We start from the raw sequence: 19,303 nt of genomic DNA, 5'->3' as shown, positions 1-19,303 counted from the left end.
CGAAAATCGTAATAAATTATCGCTCGAAAATTTTCCCGAGCGAGAATAAATTTTCAAATCACTGAAAAAAAAAACAAATAAAGCTCATATGGCCTCTGGTGACGATACAGCATGCTTGACTACGCTTTGTATGTGTTAGTGCAGTCGGGTGGCGTCGTGTCACACATACTTGTTGTCGGTAAAAATCAAAAATTTTAGATATTAGCGTCAAGCACCCGACACGCACACATATAAAGTTCTTGTCAAACAATGCTTGACCGTCACCAGAGGCCAATAGGTGAAAACGTTATCGAAAACAAACTTTTCGATAAAAATATCGAATGCTTATATAAGTTCAGTTTAAAAAAGTTAAAAATAAAGAACAATAAAATTATATAACTAAATTATCTAACTTTAATTTAGTCTAACGACACAAAAGATAGAATTCAACAGTACAGAAAATACTTTCTTAGAAACCGAGAAATCTAGCAGGTTCGAGTTCGAGATTTTATGAAAATTACGAAGGGCACGTTCAATAAGAGCATTACGAATATAATTCGTATTGAACTTATTTACAGGGTCCGGCACTCGAAGTGTAACTAACTTCAGACCGCTCGCGCAGCTGATGAGCGGGCATCAGCTGTCTGTTAGTTGGCTAAATGACAGCCCGAGCGTTTGCCGAGAGCAAAAGCGAAAAAAGAAAATCTGTAATGGATTTCAAACGTAATAGTGTGATTGTATTATACATGGCCGTCGAGGTAAATCCGGAAAACATTTCGAAAGCTCTGGAGCAGTAGCGTTAAGTCTAAAACCGCTGATAAAGGGACATATTTTTAGTGTATAGTTTCCTGATTGACATTGGAGTGCCGGAGTAAGTGCTAGTGAAACGATGAGTCGAGAGCAGGACAGAAGAGCTGCGATACTAGAGTCACTTCGCGCCGGAAAAAGCCCTAAAGAGATCATTGAGAGGATGGACCGCGTGGCTGCTGGAAGAGAATATGTGGCTTGGCTCCAGAACAACCTACCCTACCACTGGTCACCAGATGTTTGGCCACCTTCAAGCCCAGACTGCAATCCTCTTGATTATTACGTGTGGGGCACAGTTGAAGCAAAAGTTAACGCGAAGCCTCATAACACTAAGGACGCTCTGAAGACAACCATCGAGAAAGTGATGACCACAATGGACAAAGAGGAGGTAGCTCGCGCATGTGAGCGCTTCAGGTCCCGGCTGGAGCAGGTAATTGCACGAGATGGAGGTTACATTGAATAATTTTCAACTATGATATGTGTACTTACATTATACAAAGTTAAGTACAAATAAAAATATTTTTGAGTAAATATCCAATAGTCTTGTTTTTAAGTTCAACATTCCGGATTTACCTCGACGGCCCTGTATTTGGCTGGAAAACCACAACCAGCGATTGTTCGTGAGCTCGAGCACCTTAAAGTAAATAAAGTTTTTGTTTATCGCACCATTACTCTTTACAATGGTCATGTAGGTGGTCATCAAAAGACTGCAACGTTACGTGAAATGGTTCAAAAAGTGAAGAAGAGACTTGAGCGAAATCCCCGACGAAGTGCCAATCAAATGGCGAAAGAACTGAAAATATCTGACCGTAGCATCCGCCGCATACTGAAAAATTATGTCAAAGTCAAGCCTTACAAGACTTACAAAGCAGCAACAAGTCAGACTTGAGAAAGCGAAGGAGTTGCGTCGCTTGGCCGAAAGCAATAAATTTACGAGCATTGTGTTTTCTGACGAGAAAATTTTTCAAATTGGGCAATTCTTAAACTCCTAAAACGATAGGGTTTATTTGACCGACCGTTCATACGATAATTTGAGTCATCGATTGGCCACCAGGAGGGTGTACCCGCCAGAGGTTATGGTTTGGGCCAATGCGAAATATTATCGGGAAAATATTTCGGAGGTTGCTTTGAAGCCGTGGGCAGAAAAACATTTCGGTGTCAGACCATGGACGTTTCCATAGGACTCGGCACCGTCTCGAGAGCACCAAGAATGGTAAAAAAAAAACGTTCCGAACTTCGTAACGTCCACACAATGGCTCTCAAATTCACCAGACGCGAATCCAATGGATTATTCTCTTTGGGCCATTATGGAGAGCAAGGTCCAAACTAAAAGATTCACTGAAAAAAGCCGTTGTCCGCAAGTGGGTCAAAAATACCTGCAAGTCACATTCGGGCAATTTGCGATTCGTTTCTGGACCGTCTCAAGGCCATAGTCAAGGCAAAAGGTGGTCGTATCGAACAAAAGTAAATTGATTCTTAAGGGGACAGATACCTGTAAATGGCCATATTTTCCCTGATTTTCATTAAAATTATTTAAAATGAAGAAGTCAATATATTTTTTTCAAAATTGGCAAACAGTTTATTTATGTATACATTAAACTAATATAAAATATTTTGCTTTTTATTTTACTCATTTAAAATGGCGGTTGTACACTCAATTCTTCCAGAAAGGTTGCAGCGGGGCTTCTCAATCGGCGGGCATTGTAACATCGGCGTCAGTGACGTGAATACAAAAAACCAAAGATGTTTTTGTTTATTAGTGTCATAATTTCTAATTATATGAATTAAAAAAAATGGGAAAAAAATTCGCGGAATAAAATGCTTAAAAAAATTAATTTTGGGGCGAATTTTCCTACTATTTTTGCTTCGAAAAAATTATTTTTTCGAAAAATTCTCAAAAACTTGTAAAATCACATAGAAAGTAATATAATAAAAAAGATGTGTGCAAAATTTCAGGGAAATCGGTCAATAACTTTTCGAGTTATCGTGTACGCCAGTGTAGGATCAGAAAACTTGAATGATCTTAGTACAAATTTGAGAGATACGAGAGGTGCCTTTTATGTTTCGGGATTAGAGAACAAAAACAAATTTTAATCATCGAAAATCACTTTATTGTTTTTCAAAATATTCTCCATGAAGATCTATAAACTTTTGCATGCGTTTGAACCAATTGTCGAAGCACTTTTGCCACTCTGAATGAGGTACAGTACTATCTCGATAATCCGGACACGCGGTAGTCCGGTCACATCTATAATCCGGACAACTGCTAAATTCGGACAGTTTAACATTTTTTACTCTATAATCCGGACATTTTTCAAATTTGCTTCGCAATATGTACATACATATGTATTTTAATTTTTAGTTTGCTTTGTGAGTTTTTCGTAAAATAGCGGTACTTTAACAACAATATGGTATATGTATACGAAATGCAACAGCATAAATCACGCGTTGTGTTTATTCTTTAGTGACAAACTGAATTGAGTGGACATTATTATTAGGAAAATAATAATATAATATAGAAGAAGCTGATTCTGATTGAACCATAGTTGAAGCGGTAAATACTATAAGTAGCGGTGAAGCAAAAAATATTTTTTCCAAGGCTATGCAATGGGCAGAACAAATTGACGCTTCGGCTATGGATATTTTAGTTTTAAGACTGCAGATAAAACTGCAGATAAAATGTTGCTGGCGAACTCGCAGCAGACCAATATTAATAATTTTTTTGAAATAGTACATACTAAATAAAAAAAATGTTTGATTATGTACAGATGTACATATTATTATGTAAGTATGATTGTACTGTATTTAATAAAACTATTTATGTACGTATATATATCAGAATTGCGTTATGTTCATTTCAAAAAAACAACGTTTAGTTGAAAAAAAAATTTAATTGCGTTATGTTCATTTCAAAAAAAACAACGTTTAGTTGAAAAAAAAAATCATCTATAATCCGGGCACCCCCATAATCCGGACGACCCCTAACATTAAGGGTGTCCGGATTATCGAGATAGTACTGTACCTCCAAAACATGCATTCTGAATGCCGCAACCGCTTCTTCAGGTGTCGAAAAACGTTGACCTCTCAGTTTGTTTTTTACGTACGGGAATAAAAAGAAGTCATTCGGTGCCAAGTCAGTACTATACGGTGGATGATCCATTAATTCGATGTTTTGGGTGCTCAAAAATGCAGTTGTTTGAGCTGATGTGTGAGAGCTTGCATTGTCCTGGTGAAGAGTGATCCGTCTTTGGCGATTGGTTTTCCTAATTTCTTGGAAGACAAATGGCAAACAAATGGTTGTGTACCACTCAGAATTTACTGTTCTGCGTTGTTTTAGTGGTACGCTTGCGACATGTCCAGTTTTTCCGAAAAAACAGGCGACCATTTGCTTGGAAGTGCTTCGTGCGCGAACAACTTTTGTTGGATTTGGCTCATCTTGAAACACCCATACAGTCGACTGCTGTTTACTTTCGGTCTCATACGCGTAAATCCATGATTCATCACCTGTCACGATGTCATAGACGTGTTTCGAAGCCCCGCGATCGTATTTTTTGAGTATTTCCTTCGACCAATCGACACGAGCCTTTTTTTGAGCGATTGACAAATTTTGTGGGATCCAATGCGAACAAATTTTTTTGACCGTTAAATGTTTATGCAATATTGAATGTATGCTGGTCCCACTAATGCCTAAGATTGTCTCAATCTCACTCTAGGTCACATGACGATCTTGCAATATCAGTTCGCGGACAGCATCAATGGTTTTCGGAACAACAACTGATTTTAGAGGACCTTCACGAAATTCGTCTTGGAGTGAACTACGACCACGATTGAATTCACCATACCATCGATAAACACTGGTCCTTGATGGAGCTTCATCGCCAAAAAATGAATTAAGTTCATCCATGCATTGTTGCTGAGTTAATCCACGTCGAAAGTTGTAAAAAATAATCGCACGAAAATGTTCACGATTTAATTCCATTTTTGGACCGAGATGAATCTTTTAAGTTACTGTAAACAACACAAATAGCGCTGGTATTTCAAAACGTTCTGAGTACGTAAAAGTCAAAAAATGTCAAACTTTGCGATACAGCTGTCAGTTTCCAGATTGAAACACCAGGGTTGCCAAATCCCGAAATATAAAAGGCACCCCTCGTACCTTTTGCACACGTCCATTTCTGTCAATTGAAAAATTGTGGTATGACCTACAAATAAAGGCGCTATATTCCAACGAAATATAGAAAACTGCAATTTCAGATAAGGTTCCGTGAAATTTGACTAATACGTCGTACAAAGCCTGAGAAAGAGTATGATTTTGATAAGATAAAATTAATGTGACTAGCAAATGAAAAGCCACTATCAAAAATTACATCTAAACCTTTGATTTTTTAACAGGTTGAAGTGCCGATTTTTTAACTCTTTGCACTTTTACATTGTATTTTACATCACAATGTTATCAATAAATTGAAATAGGTCTTACACTCTATATTCAAGTGCATGTAAGTATTTACGTGCATACGTTTAAGTAGATTTGAAACTACACCTATTACACTCCAATTTTTTATTTATTTATTTTTTTTTTTTTTTGTTTTTAAATAAAGATACCACTTTTCGTGCCTATATTATTATTAATATCAGCTATGTTTCCCCAACACGTAGATAAGATAGTGAGCAAGCTCGCAATGAACGTCATTTACGTTCTCTGCAGCTCGTAAAAAAATGTCGGTTAAATACACACATTCATACATGTATGGATAAGTACACAGGTGCATCTGAGAGCGCGCGCAATGTGACAGGTTCAGTGGTGCCATATGTCGTTAAATCGATTAAATGGGAAGAGCTTAACATATTACGTTATAATGATTATCCCCTAATTACATGTTGTTAATTCATAAATATTTATATATACGGCTGATATGCTTTCCTTCAAATGAAAATGATTGATAATCCATTTATTTGGTCGTATAGATTTAAAGAAAAATATAGAGCGGGCCATGTAAAATTTGCTTTTTGAATCGGCTATAAAAAAACTAATCAATATTTTTTCAAACTTTTTTTTTATTTTGAAAATCGAACATTGTCATTTATGAATGAAAAATAATATCGTTCAAATGACTGCCACAACTGGCCTTACAGTAGGTCATTCGATCAACCCAATTTTTAAGCACATTTTCGATTGTTTGGGCTCCAATTTCATGAATGGCAACTTCGATTTCGTGTTTTAAAGCATCAATCGTCTCTGGATGGTTCGCATAGCCTTTGTCCTTAACGGCTCCCCACAAAAAATAGTCCAACGAGCTTAAATCGCAGCTCCGAGGCGGCCAATTGATATCGGAATTTCGGCTGATTATTCTGTTTTCAAAAACGGTAGCAAAAAGTTCGAGTGTAACTTTGGCAGTGTGACAAATTGCACCGTCCTGTTGAAACCAAATGTCGTCCATGTCATCCTCTTCAATTTTTGGAAACAAAAACTCGTTGAGCATGTCACGGTAACGCTCGCTATTTACTGTAACCGCGGCTCCTCGGTCATTTGCGAAAAAAATGGCCCGATGATGCCATCAGACCAAAAACCGCACCAAACAGTGACTCGTTGTGGATGCATTTGCTTCTCTACAGTAATGTGTGGATTTTCTGAGCCCCAAATCCGACAATTTTGCTTATTGACGTAGTCACCGATGTGAAAATCAGAAAAGAAGAAGACTCACTGGAAATAGGTTTTCAATATTTCCCAATTTTGTTCAAGCGTATAGCGTCCCATTTCCGTAAATGAACACATTTGACATGTCATTTGTGTTACCATTCTCAAAAAAATAGGTGGTTCAAAAAGCAAACGCTATATGGCCCACCCGGTGCAAGGTTTGCGTACATAAACATAAATAACAAAGTGCAAGGCTTATTATTTTGAAGACATTTTTTGTTTAGTTCTTTTTTTCAGCATTTCTTCGAGGCTTTTGAGGCATTTACATAACAATGTAGCTTCTCGAAGGTTTTTATGAAAGAGGCACATTTGTCAGAGGAATGTTTTTTTACATTATTTTTTACAACCTGTAAAATTTGTCTTCTTAAATGGCTTAAAATACTTTGGCCAATTTAAAAAATGTGCCTCAACGTTTTTTCTCTGCTCGACCCTGTCTAACGCAGAAGAGGTCTCTTTTTTTCCTCTGCTACCAGCAGTCCACCATTCATTCGTTCTATCATTTTCCGTAAAGATTCACTGAATTTCGTCTCAGCTCGGCTTGGGCCAAAAATTGGCGCACTTTAACTGAACATCTCTTTACTTTTATTATTCAATAATTGCATAAACTTTCAGTATTTGTTATATTTCTTAAATCTTAAATTAAAAATAGAATCAAAAAGTTTACTTTCAAGTACCTATCAGCTCAACCATCGCGCATATTTAGAGATAGCATTCGTCAAAAAACGAAATTTAGTTTCTTTTAGTTGATTAAATCCAACGTAGAATCTGTCTTGCCAACAAGTGCTACTTTGGACTAAGTAGGCAATTGATTAGTAAAGTCCTCTCTCGACGAATAAAACTAACACTCTACAAGACTCTCATCATGCCCGTCCTAACGTATGGCTAAGAAGCTTGGACAATGACCATATCCGATGAGGCGACACTTGGAGTGTTTCAGAGAAAGATTCTGTGGAAGATTTTCGGGTCTTTGCACGTTGACTACGGCTAAAATCGGAGGTGATGCAACAATTAGCTGTATAAGCTTTACGACGACATAGACATAGCGAATAAAAATCCAGCAGCTTTGTTGGCTGAGTCATGTCGTCCGAATGGATGCAAACGCTTCTGATCTGAAAGTATTCGATCTGGTACCAGCTGGTGGTAGCAGAGTTAGCACGAGAAAGAAACGAATGGCACGCTTTGTTAAACTTGGCCAAATTCGAGTAAGCGGTTATCGCGCCAGTCAAGAAGAAGGACATTTGATTAAAACTTTTTTATAATTGCTATCATGACTGTGGCCACACATAGTATGATAAACTGGTACAACAACAACAAATGGTCTTTATATAGTCAAACTTCTAACGGTTTCAAAGCTCTTTTAGTATATTATAAAACATAAATTATACTTCGCTGTAAAACTTAATATTTCTATTAATCATATTTTTATGGCTGATAAGTCACCTGTCACAAATCTATGATATAAAGTCGTAACTTTTCAGTCGTAAATGTGTAGTCGTTGTCGGCAACGAATCTTATTCTTTTATTGCCTCAGCCTCTATCATTGGCCATTTCTTATTTAATATATGCCTTCAAATAAACTCTATGAATTTTATCTAAAATATATTTACTTATATTTCCCATTTTAATCATCATTTTTATTTAAATTTAGAACTTTGGATCAATTCGCAATTTAATTTTGTGTTTATTTTTACTTTGCGATTAGCTATTTTTCTCACTTGCAAATTCTTACAAGTACAAATTTATCCAGTAAAACCCTGCAACTTCCCCTTAAAATGAAATGCCATTTTGCTCTCTCACTTCCCCCTACCTTGCAAGTTTTTTGGGTACATAAAAAACAAAACTTGATAATTATTTTGCTTCATAAGCAGACCTATTTATAAGTACAAATGCATGTATGTACATATGTATGTTTATTATAACATTATTGTAAAAAAAATAATGTTTGGATATAACCCTGAAGTGAACCCTGAATAATTTCGTGAATCTAAATGCTAGAGAACGAACATTAATGTTTAACTGCCTTCAGAGTGGCTTAAGGGGTAACACCACTGTACACGCGTCAAATAAACACGATTTTTAAAGAATTTTTTTGTATAGAAGGAAAGGGAAAACAATCACTCTGATTTGGGAAGTTATTACTTTTATACTAAAATACAAAACTACAAAGTTTGATCGAAAAATTTTACAAAATGGCGGTATTGGAGACATTTTTGTAATGTGGTTTCTCTTGAAGGAGCTCTGCGGCACGCAGCACAGAGGGTGCAAATTTTAATCTGGAACAAAGAAAAATTTTTTTTTTTTAATCTAGATAAGAATAGCTAGAGAAACACGTAGGGGATTTAAAAAATATTTATTTTTGTGGAATTAGCAAGCATTTAAAGGATTCTATTTTGGACTAAAAAAACGGAACTTAAATAATTATAATAATCGTTTAAATTAATCTATCGAAAATCCCCTACGCTCTTCTCTTAAGAAGGTTATTATATAGACGTAGTGAAAAACCTGATTAAAAATATTTAAAATTGTTTGAGTTATGCTGCGTGCCAATTTCAGAAACCGTGTTTTGAGAAAAACGCGTTTAAAGTATGGAAATTTGGAGAAGTCGTTAGGTAGCAGTCACTAACGCTTGGTTAAAAGCTTAAAATATTTATGAAATAAACTTCGGTAACGTATACAACTTTTTGTTCTGTATTTTAAAAGGTTCAAAGAATTTTTTAAGCTTATAAAAAAAATCAATTTTTTGAAATTTCTACAGTGGTGTTACCCCTTAATGTTTAACGCATTAACGTTCTCTGCAAATGCTCTCGTCGTGAAGAGCAATCGGACATAAAAGAAATATGGCAAACAATGCTTGATGTGCTACAACAGCATAAACATTCCCGATACATATATGGGGAATGCTGCTGAAGTGACAGTCCTTGGCCGGATATAAATCCGGGTCGTTCCGGTAACGTAGAACCGACTGTCGTGGGAACGAAACAATGCTTGATAATTTCTACTTCCTTTTCAATTAACTTTTCTCTACGCAGAAAATAAAAAGTTTCATTAATATTAAATAGTTTTTGTTTTTATTATCTTCCTAAGCAAAAACTTGTTTACATACAACCAAAGGCAAAGTTTATTCGTAAAAATACAAAATTCTCAGGCTTTCGGTTATTTTATAAGTAACTTCGAAATGAAGGAATGTATTTTTTGTTTATTTTTTTTTTTTTGTCATTAACATTTAGCTTCTTCAGCTTTTCTTACCGTCTTTTTCTCAAAGTATGTATGTATATCTGTTCATAAAAATGCTATCAGTTAATATGCATGTATTGTATGAATTAAAATTAGTAGATAAAGATATCTTCAATTACTGCGACTCCTCTTTGCCATTTGCCATATCAACATATGATAAATGTCTTAAAACACTGTATATCATACTCGCTCACATACACACACACACACATACAACTATTCAGACGCACATGCTCACAAACATATTCATTCGCACCTATCCATTTGAGCACACAAATCCTCTGAAAATCCTGTGTAAGAAAAATAATAAAATTCAAGTGGTAGTACATATAAAAAAAAAACACCAGTCTAACGGTTAGACGCGATAGAAGTGAAACCTTCCGTAAAACAAACTGAGAGAGAATAAGACGAAAGCAGCATTAGGAGCAAGATAATTATAGGTTCATTATAATATTGCTATAAAGTTCATATTTTATTTTCTTCATTTTATTATTATTCATCCTCAATGTTTTCAATTTCAACAAATGATACGAGTGGCTTATGATAGCTAAAATATGATACAAATGCTTTGGTTTCGATGTTGTCAACATATCTTTGAAATACCGCGTCAATGGTTGTTTTTGATCGTGTTGTCGATTCAGTGCGATTGTTACACATTTTTAAATTGAATGTTGTATTGAGAACGTCAGTTAAAGGAACCGCTGTGTCCAATGCAAAATTTACGCTAAAATCGCCACTTAAAATCATTGGAACTTTATTGTAATCTTTTCTAAGTATCCGCGATACTTCTGGTGTATACTTTATTAAATTTTCGTGAATGAATTCCGTGATGCTATTTATTGATTTTTTTTCTGTCGATATTCACGACACTTTTCTGCATTATTTTTCGGCATAATTGCGGTAAATATTTAAAAATGAAAATATTTACGAATATAAAAATACACACGCGGTTGCTATTATGAGCGTCCCCAGCAAAACCTGCGTGACCGAAACTCTGACACAATTACATTTTTTTGAATGTTACAAACACGTATGCACGCAGGTTTTGCTGGGGCGTGACCGAAACTCTAACACAATTACACAGTTCGAATCTCGGTGAAAACACCAAAATTAAGGAAAACTATTTTTCTAATAGCGCCCACCCCTCAGCAGGCAATGGCAAAACACCGAGTGTATTTCTGCCATGAAAAAAAGCTCCTCATAAACATATCATAAAATAAAATAAAATAACTGTATAAAAAAATTTTTTTTCTTATGATTCGAACCAAGTATTTTGGATCGGAAGCTCACATTGCTAGCCGCTCGGCTATCGCGCCATGCTGTCGGCGCTGGCCTAAAAGTTATTTAGTTCGTCGCTACGTGTATACATATGTAATATTCGTAGCCAAGAGTGTCGCTTTTTTCGTTTCACTTTTTCTCAAATCACTCCCAACGATTCTAAAGAAGTTTTCACTTCAAAAAAAGTACTCCTACGCCATATAAAATAAAAGAACTTAAGCCGATACATTCAAGTATACGGAAATGGCATTTATGCCTTCAGAGTGGCTTAAAATACAAGTTTGGTACATTTTTTGCACATATTTCTATAATTGCAATTTTTACGCCTCATTGACTGTTGGTCGAATTTACATTTTCGCTCATCTGTGTTGACTTCACAACTCCTATTCTTTATGTTTTATATACACCTTGGTTTTGGAGAATACTCTTATGTCGGTTTCAAGTAGCTTCAGTTCTTTTTCGATTTCCGCTTTGCGAACGCGCATACGTAATGTTTCAGTGGTCATCGGCATGTGATTCAGTTCATTGACAAGCGCTTTGAATCCTGTAATTTGTGTTCATAAAAATATGATTGAAGTATATTCTAAGCGAACTTGTTACTTACTAGTTTCAGCTGATTGCAGTGCTGCTTGTCGCTCTTTGTCCGATAACGGATAATGCCCTGGCGGGCAATTCGGATCACGCTCGCTTTGACGTTGGAGTTGTTCCTCCTTTTCCCGTTTCTCACGCTCCAAATAGCGTGGCAGACTCAAGTTATCGCGAGCTATACAAAGAGCATAGGAAAGTAATGCATACAAAGTTATTCGAGTACATTAAGAAATACTTCATTTTTCTAACTTACAACCGAGCTTGTGTATGCTGCCATTGGAACGTTTCTTCGTTAAGTCAGTATTGCTTTGCTGAGAGTTTTGTGAAAAATTTGTGCGACGGCTACGTCCAGATATGCAAACGGCTTCCACGCCGCCGGTAATACCGCCATCAGCGCCAACATCGCCGTCGTCGATACCGCCACTAGTACCATTGTTTAACGACATATTCTCGAAAGTGCTACGCACATCATCCTGTACATGTGGTTGCATGCGGTAACGCACTGGCTGTTGCTGATGCTGCTGTTGTTGATCAGGCGGTTCGTATGATGATTGCATTGTTGTCGTAGCTGGCAATCCATCACTGTCCACCATATTGTAACCATTAGTGAAGTGCTGCTGAGAACGTGGGGTTGGCGCAAAGTTGTATTTGGATGATGCTTCTGGCACATATAAGCGCTCAACGCTCTCAGTGCCAACTACATCTTCAATATCAGGCGCATCTTCCTGTTGTTGACCATTATAATGTTGTTCCGCATACTGGTGCTTCTTATGATGCTGCTCATATTGATCTTGCATCTGAGACTGTTGCCGCGCAGTGTATAGGTGTTCATCGGTATTTTCAAATCCTCTTTGATCTATATCATCAATTGGTGGTGGGTAAAAAGAGTTGCGGCTCTGCCCATCGAATGCTGTATGGTGCGAGCTTTGAGCAAGGTTTGGCTGTAGGTCATTTAAACGAGACTGACAATCGTTGGCAGAACACCTGATAAATTTCCCAATAAGAAATTAGTGCACAATCAGAAACAAATATTTACAAAAACCGCTTTCTTACCGCTTCAACGCATCATATAGAAATTGTTCGTCTTGTATATCTTCAGTTTGGACTTGTTTATGCACAGATTTTACTGTAGTTGTGCTATTCGTACGCGACATGCCATTTCGGATGTGATGATTGGCACCATCACCGAAACCACCGGTTACAGAACCGCCAACAGCACGACCGCTGGGCACTCGAGACAATGATGGACAGCGGGTGTTTCCTTGCTTCTGAATAAAAAAAATTGTTAAAATAAAAATTTCCGCTTATTATTTTTATGTTAGCTGACTTACGTCTAATCCATTGTTGTTGTTGCTACGTTGCTGGGATTGTGAACGTCGCCCAATATATTTTTGTTCTCGCATCATTTGCTCTTGCTGCTGTTGCATCTTATTCTTGTTGGTTACACGTTGCAATTCTCGTAAACTCAATTTATTCTCACGTAGAAAGTTTCGACGATTCCGCTCCATCTCTGTTTTCAAAGAAAAAAAATGTAGTTATTTCATTATAGCTGATTTCTTACTATTACTACTACTAGACAGCAGAAACCGTAATTCCCACTTTTTTGTTGCTCCTGGCAACCGGCGCGGCATAAACATTAGCAACAGCAAAAGTACCCACATGCCACAATAATATTTGTAATTATGGGTCATTTTGATTTTTGGCCACTCGTTCTACTTACTGGGCACACTGAAAATACCCTTCAACGTTTCCATGGGTTTCAACGATGTTGTCGACATCACATTTCTACTACGCGCCTCAGGTACTCCTTCGCCGCTCATGCAAGAGCTGCTTTCATTTCTCCGCTTATAACCCTCCGTTTTGCTGCTTTTACTTTGTTATAAATTCAGACAAAATATATATTCTTCTCACAAATTGAAAAAATAAAAAATTTCAAAAGAAAATTTGAAAAAATTTGAAGTTTTTGTGCTCGATTTTGACTTCTGTTTTTATGTATGACAGTTATGGGCCAATGTCAAAGCCAATCGCATTCTCCAGAGAACATTAAGCTAAATACACACCAGGCAACCGTTGCAGCAATTCGGCCATGTTGAAGCAACCGTTGCCTCGTGTGTAGCTGTGTTGCCCAATGATTTTCGTGTTGCTGCAGCCGTTGCCTGAAATATCAAATAAATTTGATTTTTGGCATAGGTTGCTGCAACCGTTGCCTCGTGTGTATCATTGTTTACTGCTTTTACTCGTTCAGTTCGTTGAACACAAGCAAAGAAGAAGGTTCGTGCGGAGTAAAATAAAGTGAAAAAAGAAAAAATGGCAATTGAAAATAATGAAAATTATGTTAATTTTATTAACGAACTAGCAAACCCGGCCCGCTTCGCTGGGCACACTAAAATAGAATAGATATGGTTTAGAACAGAAAAGATATGGTTTTCATATTATTTATTTCTTTATTCTTTATTCAAGCGCTTTGGCATAAACAATATTTTTTGTTTTTCTATTTGTTTTTGAGTAAATATAAAATATAAATTGAAAATCAGGAAAAAAGAAGATTGTTTTTAAATTTCAAATCAACGCAAATGAATAACTAAGAAACAATCGTCTTTTTTCCTGATCATCCATGAATTTTTCGTTTCAATTTATATGTTTTATTAAGCATTGGAGCTTTTTTAACCATTATCCATTTATATTTTTCAAAAAAAAAAACGAAAAAAAATTGTTTTTTCCACGAACACATAATTTCATTCGGATTTCACATTAAATTCTCAAATTTCGTAAGAAATTATTCACTGTTCCAAAATCCACTCCAAAAAAATTCACAAACAATTTTTACATGTTGCACTTACGTTTTTTCCTTATGGCATCCAAATCAGAAAGAAATATTGACACATTGTCAATTTGACAGTTCAGTTTCGCCCCAAGCGTTAAAAAAGTAAACGACATTATGGCTGGTTTAAAAGAACGCTGTACGCGTTGCCACTGCTCCGAATTACAACCAAACTTTACGAAACCCATTTTCAATACTTACTTAACAATGTGTGTAAGTTTGGTTTAATTCGGTGGAAAGACACGGCGGATCCACGTTTTGGCATATATTTCGAGACCCTAGTCATCAATAGGTATGAAAATTACCCCGTATTAAAGCACTTATCAACAGCTTTCATTTGATATCCATATTGTACAAACACATTCTAGGGTCCACGTTTTGGTCTCTATCTCGAGACCCTAGTCAAGGAGCGGATGGAAATACTCTGAACTAAAGCATTCACCAACAGCTTCCATTTGATACCCATACACATCCGAAGGTTACCCGGGTCCACGTTTGGACCTATATCTCGAGACCCTAGTCACGGAGCGGATGGAAATACTCTGAACTAAAGCATTCACCAACAGCTTCCATTTGATACCCATATTGTAAATACACATCCGAAGCTTACCCGGGTCCACGTTTTGACCTATATCTCGAGCCCTATCCACCAATAGGCATCCAAACTATACGTAAACCATCTTCAATACCTACTTAACAATGTGTGTAAGTTTGGTTTAATTCGGTGCAAAGACACGGCCGGTTAGCGAACACACACAAAAAGTTGACTTTATTTTATATATAAGATATAAAAGTTTGAGAGAGCTGTGTCTAGTGTAGTGAAAAATATAAAAATAAAAATTTTAGAAAAAAAGCATACGAACAATTAAAAAATGAATACAATAAAATTGATAAAAATTTCAAGTCCGCAAAAGCGTTTCCTGTTGCAAGATACCGCAAAGTTATTGCCAGTCTAGTTTCTGCTGATATTGCCTCTCTCATTATGGTATCTTGTTTCGTTATTTTGGCCTTTACGAAGTCCAACAATTTTCTAAACAGGGCTTCGTCCATCCTCATGTAATTTTTATAGTCCGCTGGCTCATTTTCCTTCAATTCTTTCAGCAGCCTCTCGTTCGAAAATTCGATTTTTTTTAAAAGCCAATTTTTGGACCAGATTTTTTTTCTCTTCTTTTGTTGCATCTCTTCTTCCTCATTTTCCTACAAAAGTTCGTCAATTATAATAAGAGAAGTAATTTTACGCATTTCGTCGATCATTTAAAAAATTTAATTTTACGTATCTTCCGCTTGTACCTTTCCTGCACCACAGTTATACACAATACTGAGATTGAAGCAACGGTCGCAACGTGTTTCTTAAACAAAGGCAACACGTTGCTGCAACCGTTGCTTCAACGGTTGCCTGGTGTGTATTTAGCTTTAAATATTTAATGTTCTCTGCATTCTGCGATGAAATGTCAACTATCATTTGTTTGTGTCTCCTAGCTTTTGAGAGGCGCCAGTGCTGCCAAGCCTTGCACGTAAATATAAATAATTGTATGAACTTCGCGGCACGCAATTAACGATTTCTATCTGAATTTCCGTTGGCTAAGAGTGACCAGTTAAATTGTATGCGCATTTCCATTCCAATAAATTCATGTGCATTTGTAATTTGTTTTCTCATTTTAATTACGTTACTATTCTCCATTTCATTAATGTTTCTCCATCTATTTCAGCACCTGGTGGACTGGTCAAAAGCTATGCTCCCACAAATATCACACATTACACGCCATTATGATGAATGGGTGCACAAGCCGGTCGACAGGCCGTTACGCTTATTTGGGCCAACTTATATAGAGATGTTTACAAAAACACCCTGGTGGGTTATACCACTCTTTTGGATGCCCGTTATTAGCAAATGTCTCTGGGATGAATTCGCACGTAATTGGAGCTCTTCTAGCACAAGCACGGTAAGGTCGCATAGTACATTTATTTTCTCGCATGCATTTTTAAATTTTTAATTTCTTACGATTTTTTCCGCCCAGCAAACGCTTTTGGCTGGCTACTTTGCTGCCGGTATACTCTTCTGGACCTTACTTGAGTATGTGCTTCATCGATTTTTGTTCCACATGAAAATAAACGCCAGCACCAATCCATGGCTGTGCACATTTCATTTCATGATTCATGGTCTACATCACAAGGTACCTTTCGATTCAAAGCGTCTTGTCTTTCCGCCACTGCCGGGCGTCGTTATTGCCACTATCATATATACACCAATCAGTTTTGTGTTGCCACATCCACGTATTGTATTAGCCGGTGCGCTCTTCGGCTATCTGTGCTACGATCTGATGCACTACTATCTCCACTATGGTAATCCTTCATTCCAACACACACGCTTCATGTACGATATGAAACGCTACCACTATCAGCATCATTTCGCGCACCAGGATATGGGGTATGGCATCAGTAGTCCTTTTTGGGACATCGTATTCAATACAAGGATACACTTGCGTAAACTACGATTTCCATTGCGTTGGCGATAAGTACTGTCAAATGACCACCTTAGGCCTTACACATAAATATATTTAAGATGGAATAATTAAAAACATATTTAAAAGTAAGTTATTAAAATGTCACATAGCATCGGCTTATGAACAATGCTTTTGCTATTAGTAGTTTTTATATGTAAAACATTACCAAAGAAGAAAACTGTACTGAGAAGTCATTGCTGTATATGCACATACGAGTACATACGTACATAGTTGTATGTAACTTTAGTAGACACATTCAGGGGTTGTGTCTCGTGTATGACGATTTTACTATCAGGGTGGATTACAATGAGTTGTTTTGAAAATGTTATTGTATTTCTATTGTTTTGTTGTATTTATTTTAAATTCTTCTATTATTACTTAGTTTTAAGCATAAAATAAAAAATGTATTTTCTGATGGAAAAATTTATAATTTTTTCGTACAAATGAAACATAGCCAAAAATTGTAAAAGAAAAGCATATAAACGAATATCCTTTTTGAGTTTATTTCTTTATTTTTAATTTTTAAATAATAAAATTTTCATATTAAATAAACTTCACTTAGGTTGGGTCTTTACCCATTACCCATCAAAGAATTAAGGGCCCATCAAAACACGAAATCTTATCTTGAATGCAAAGTGGAAATTCTTTAATTAAGAAGAGGAACTGAAATCAATTGGAGATGGCATGATGAGAGCCTTTTAGAGTGTTAGTTTTGTTCGTCGAGAGAGAACTTTACAACTCATTTGCCTACATAGTCCAAAGTAGCACTTGTTGGCAAGACAGATTCTACGTTGGATTTGAAGGCTGACATTGTTATCGGCGTTAATGCTGGTTCCTGAATAAAGGAAGTCTTTTAGAACCTCGAAATCATAACTGTCAACTGTGACGTGGGTGCCGATACCCGAGTGCACCGACTGTTTGTTTGATGACAGGAGATACTTCGTTTTGTCCTCGTTCACCACCAGACCCATTCGCTTTCCCTCTTTATCCAGTTTGGAGAAGGCAGAACTAACAGCGTGGTTGTAAAGGCCGATGATGCTAATATCATCGGCATATGCCAACAATTGTATCATACGCTCGTATAAAATATTGTGCCTGAGCGATTAAGTTCTGCGGCTCATACGACCCTCTCCAACATGCGGGTAAAGAAGTCACACCAAACCTCGTTTGGTATCAAACGACTCTTTTGGTATCAAACGACTCGGAGAAGTTCTTCCCAATTCTGACGGCGCATATGTCACTACAGCGCTTTTTACACCTTTACGAGGGTCGTTTGAAAAGTACGTGCAAACTCAGAGAGAAGACACCACTCGCACGTATCGAGGCTATGTTTAGTTAGTAGCATCTCTTGGAGGAACGCACACCAAGTTTAAGCCAGATCGGTATATTTCTTTGCGTTTGGCATTCGTTTGAATCGAGGAAGTCGAGTGCTTTTCCTTTTTCATCACGGCCATGCACCAGCTGATGCCTCAGCAGTTATGGTCGCAAAATTTATTTCCATTAATTTCCAACTCGTTTCACATCCTCCTTATATTCCAGACTTTGCTCGGACTACTAGTTGTTTTTGAATTTGAAGAAATGGCTGGGAGCAAACATTTTATTCGAACGAAGAGGTGGTTGCAGAATTGAAGGGATATCTCTCAGTCTTGGACAGCTTTGCACAAAGTGTATAAGCTTTAAAGTAGGCTATGTCGAAAAAAAAGAGGTTGTCTGTAAAGTCGGTTTACTGACGATAGTTTAACGTGATAACGTCATAAGAAAATACTGATTGAATGGTTGCATTTTTCAAAAGAATATTTTAATTTTATTTGTTTGATAGATATTTTGTATGGATATAGAGAATGAGTTAACATTAACATAACATAATATACTTTAACATAACATAACATAACATAACAAAACATAACATAACATAACATAACATAACATAACATAACATAACATAACATAACATAACATAACATAACATAACATAACATAACATAACATAACATAACATAACATAACATAACATAACATAACATAACATAACATAACATAACATAACATAACATAACATAACATAACATAACATAACATAACATAACATAACATAACATAACATAACATAACATAACATAACATAACATAACATAACATAACATAACATAACATAACATAACATAACATAACATAACATAACATAACATAACATAACATAACATAACATAACATAACATAACATAACATAACATAACATAACATAACATAACATAACATAACATAACATGCTGTTCAAGCAAGGTAACGACGCATGAGCAAGATAACGACGCATTTTTTGGTGCGTGCAGCCGGCTACATAGAATTATAAGACGTTATCACGTCAAAAATAATAATAACATTAAAACAACAGGTATT

General features: G+C 36.4%; 2 protein-coding genes across 4 annotated transcripts in view; one reads left to right on the top strand and one right to left on the bottom strand.

Moving 5' to 3' along the window:
- Nucleotides 1-17,375, top strand: part of LOC129244027 (fatty acid 2-hydroxylase) — a 98,334-nt gene extending 80,959 nt beyond the window's left edge. For both annotated transcript variants that reach the window (XM_054881609.1, XM_054881608.1), the window contains exons 3-4: nucleotides 16,112-16,345; nucleotides 16,421-17,375. In XM_054881609.1, coding sequence (XP_054737584.1) covers nucleotides 16,112-16,345; nucleotides 16,421-16,918 — 732 coding nt within the window. In that variant the 3' untranslated portion in view covers nucleotides 16,919-17,375. The remainder of the gene's footprint in view (nucleotides 1-16,111; nucleotides 16,346-16,420) is intronic.
- On the bottom strand, nucleotides 11,222-13,585 carry LOC129244026 (myb-like protein AA). 2 transcript variants are annotated; one of them, XM_054881607.1, is made up of 6 exons: nucleotides 13,302-13,585; nucleotides 12,913-13,091; nucleotides 12,635-12,846; nucleotides 11,835-12,565; nucleotides 11,598-11,756; nucleotides 11,222-11,537 (listed from the first exon to the last, which is right to left on the bottom strand). In XM_054881607.1, the coding sequence occupies exons 1-6, from the start codon at nucleotides 13,399-13,401 to the stop codon at nucleotides 11,377-11,379; spliced, it is 1,542 nt and encodes a 513-aa protein (XP_054737582.1). In that variant the 5' UTR covers nucleotides 13,402-13,585; the 3' UTR covers nucleotides 11,222-11,376. The 2 variants fall into 2 exon arrangements, with proteins under 2 accessions (XP_054737582.1, XP_054737580.1); XM_054881605.1 differs by having other exon boundaries at nucleotides 12,635-12,849; nucleotides 13,302-13,584.
- Nucleotides 17,376-19,303: the final 1,928 nt, after the last annotated feature.

This window comes from Anastrepha obliqua, chromosome 4, assembly GCF_027943255.1.
Source record: "Anastrepha obliqua isolate idAnaObli1 chromosome 4, idAnaObli1_1.0, whole genome shotgun sequence".
Taxonomy (NCBI): domain Eukaryota; kingdom Metazoa; phylum Arthropoda; class Insecta; order Diptera; family Tephritidae; genus Anastrepha; species Anastrepha obliqua.
The sequence above is the reverse complement of the archived record's forward strand: the minus strand, read 5'-3'. Positions and strand labels throughout refer to the sequence as shown.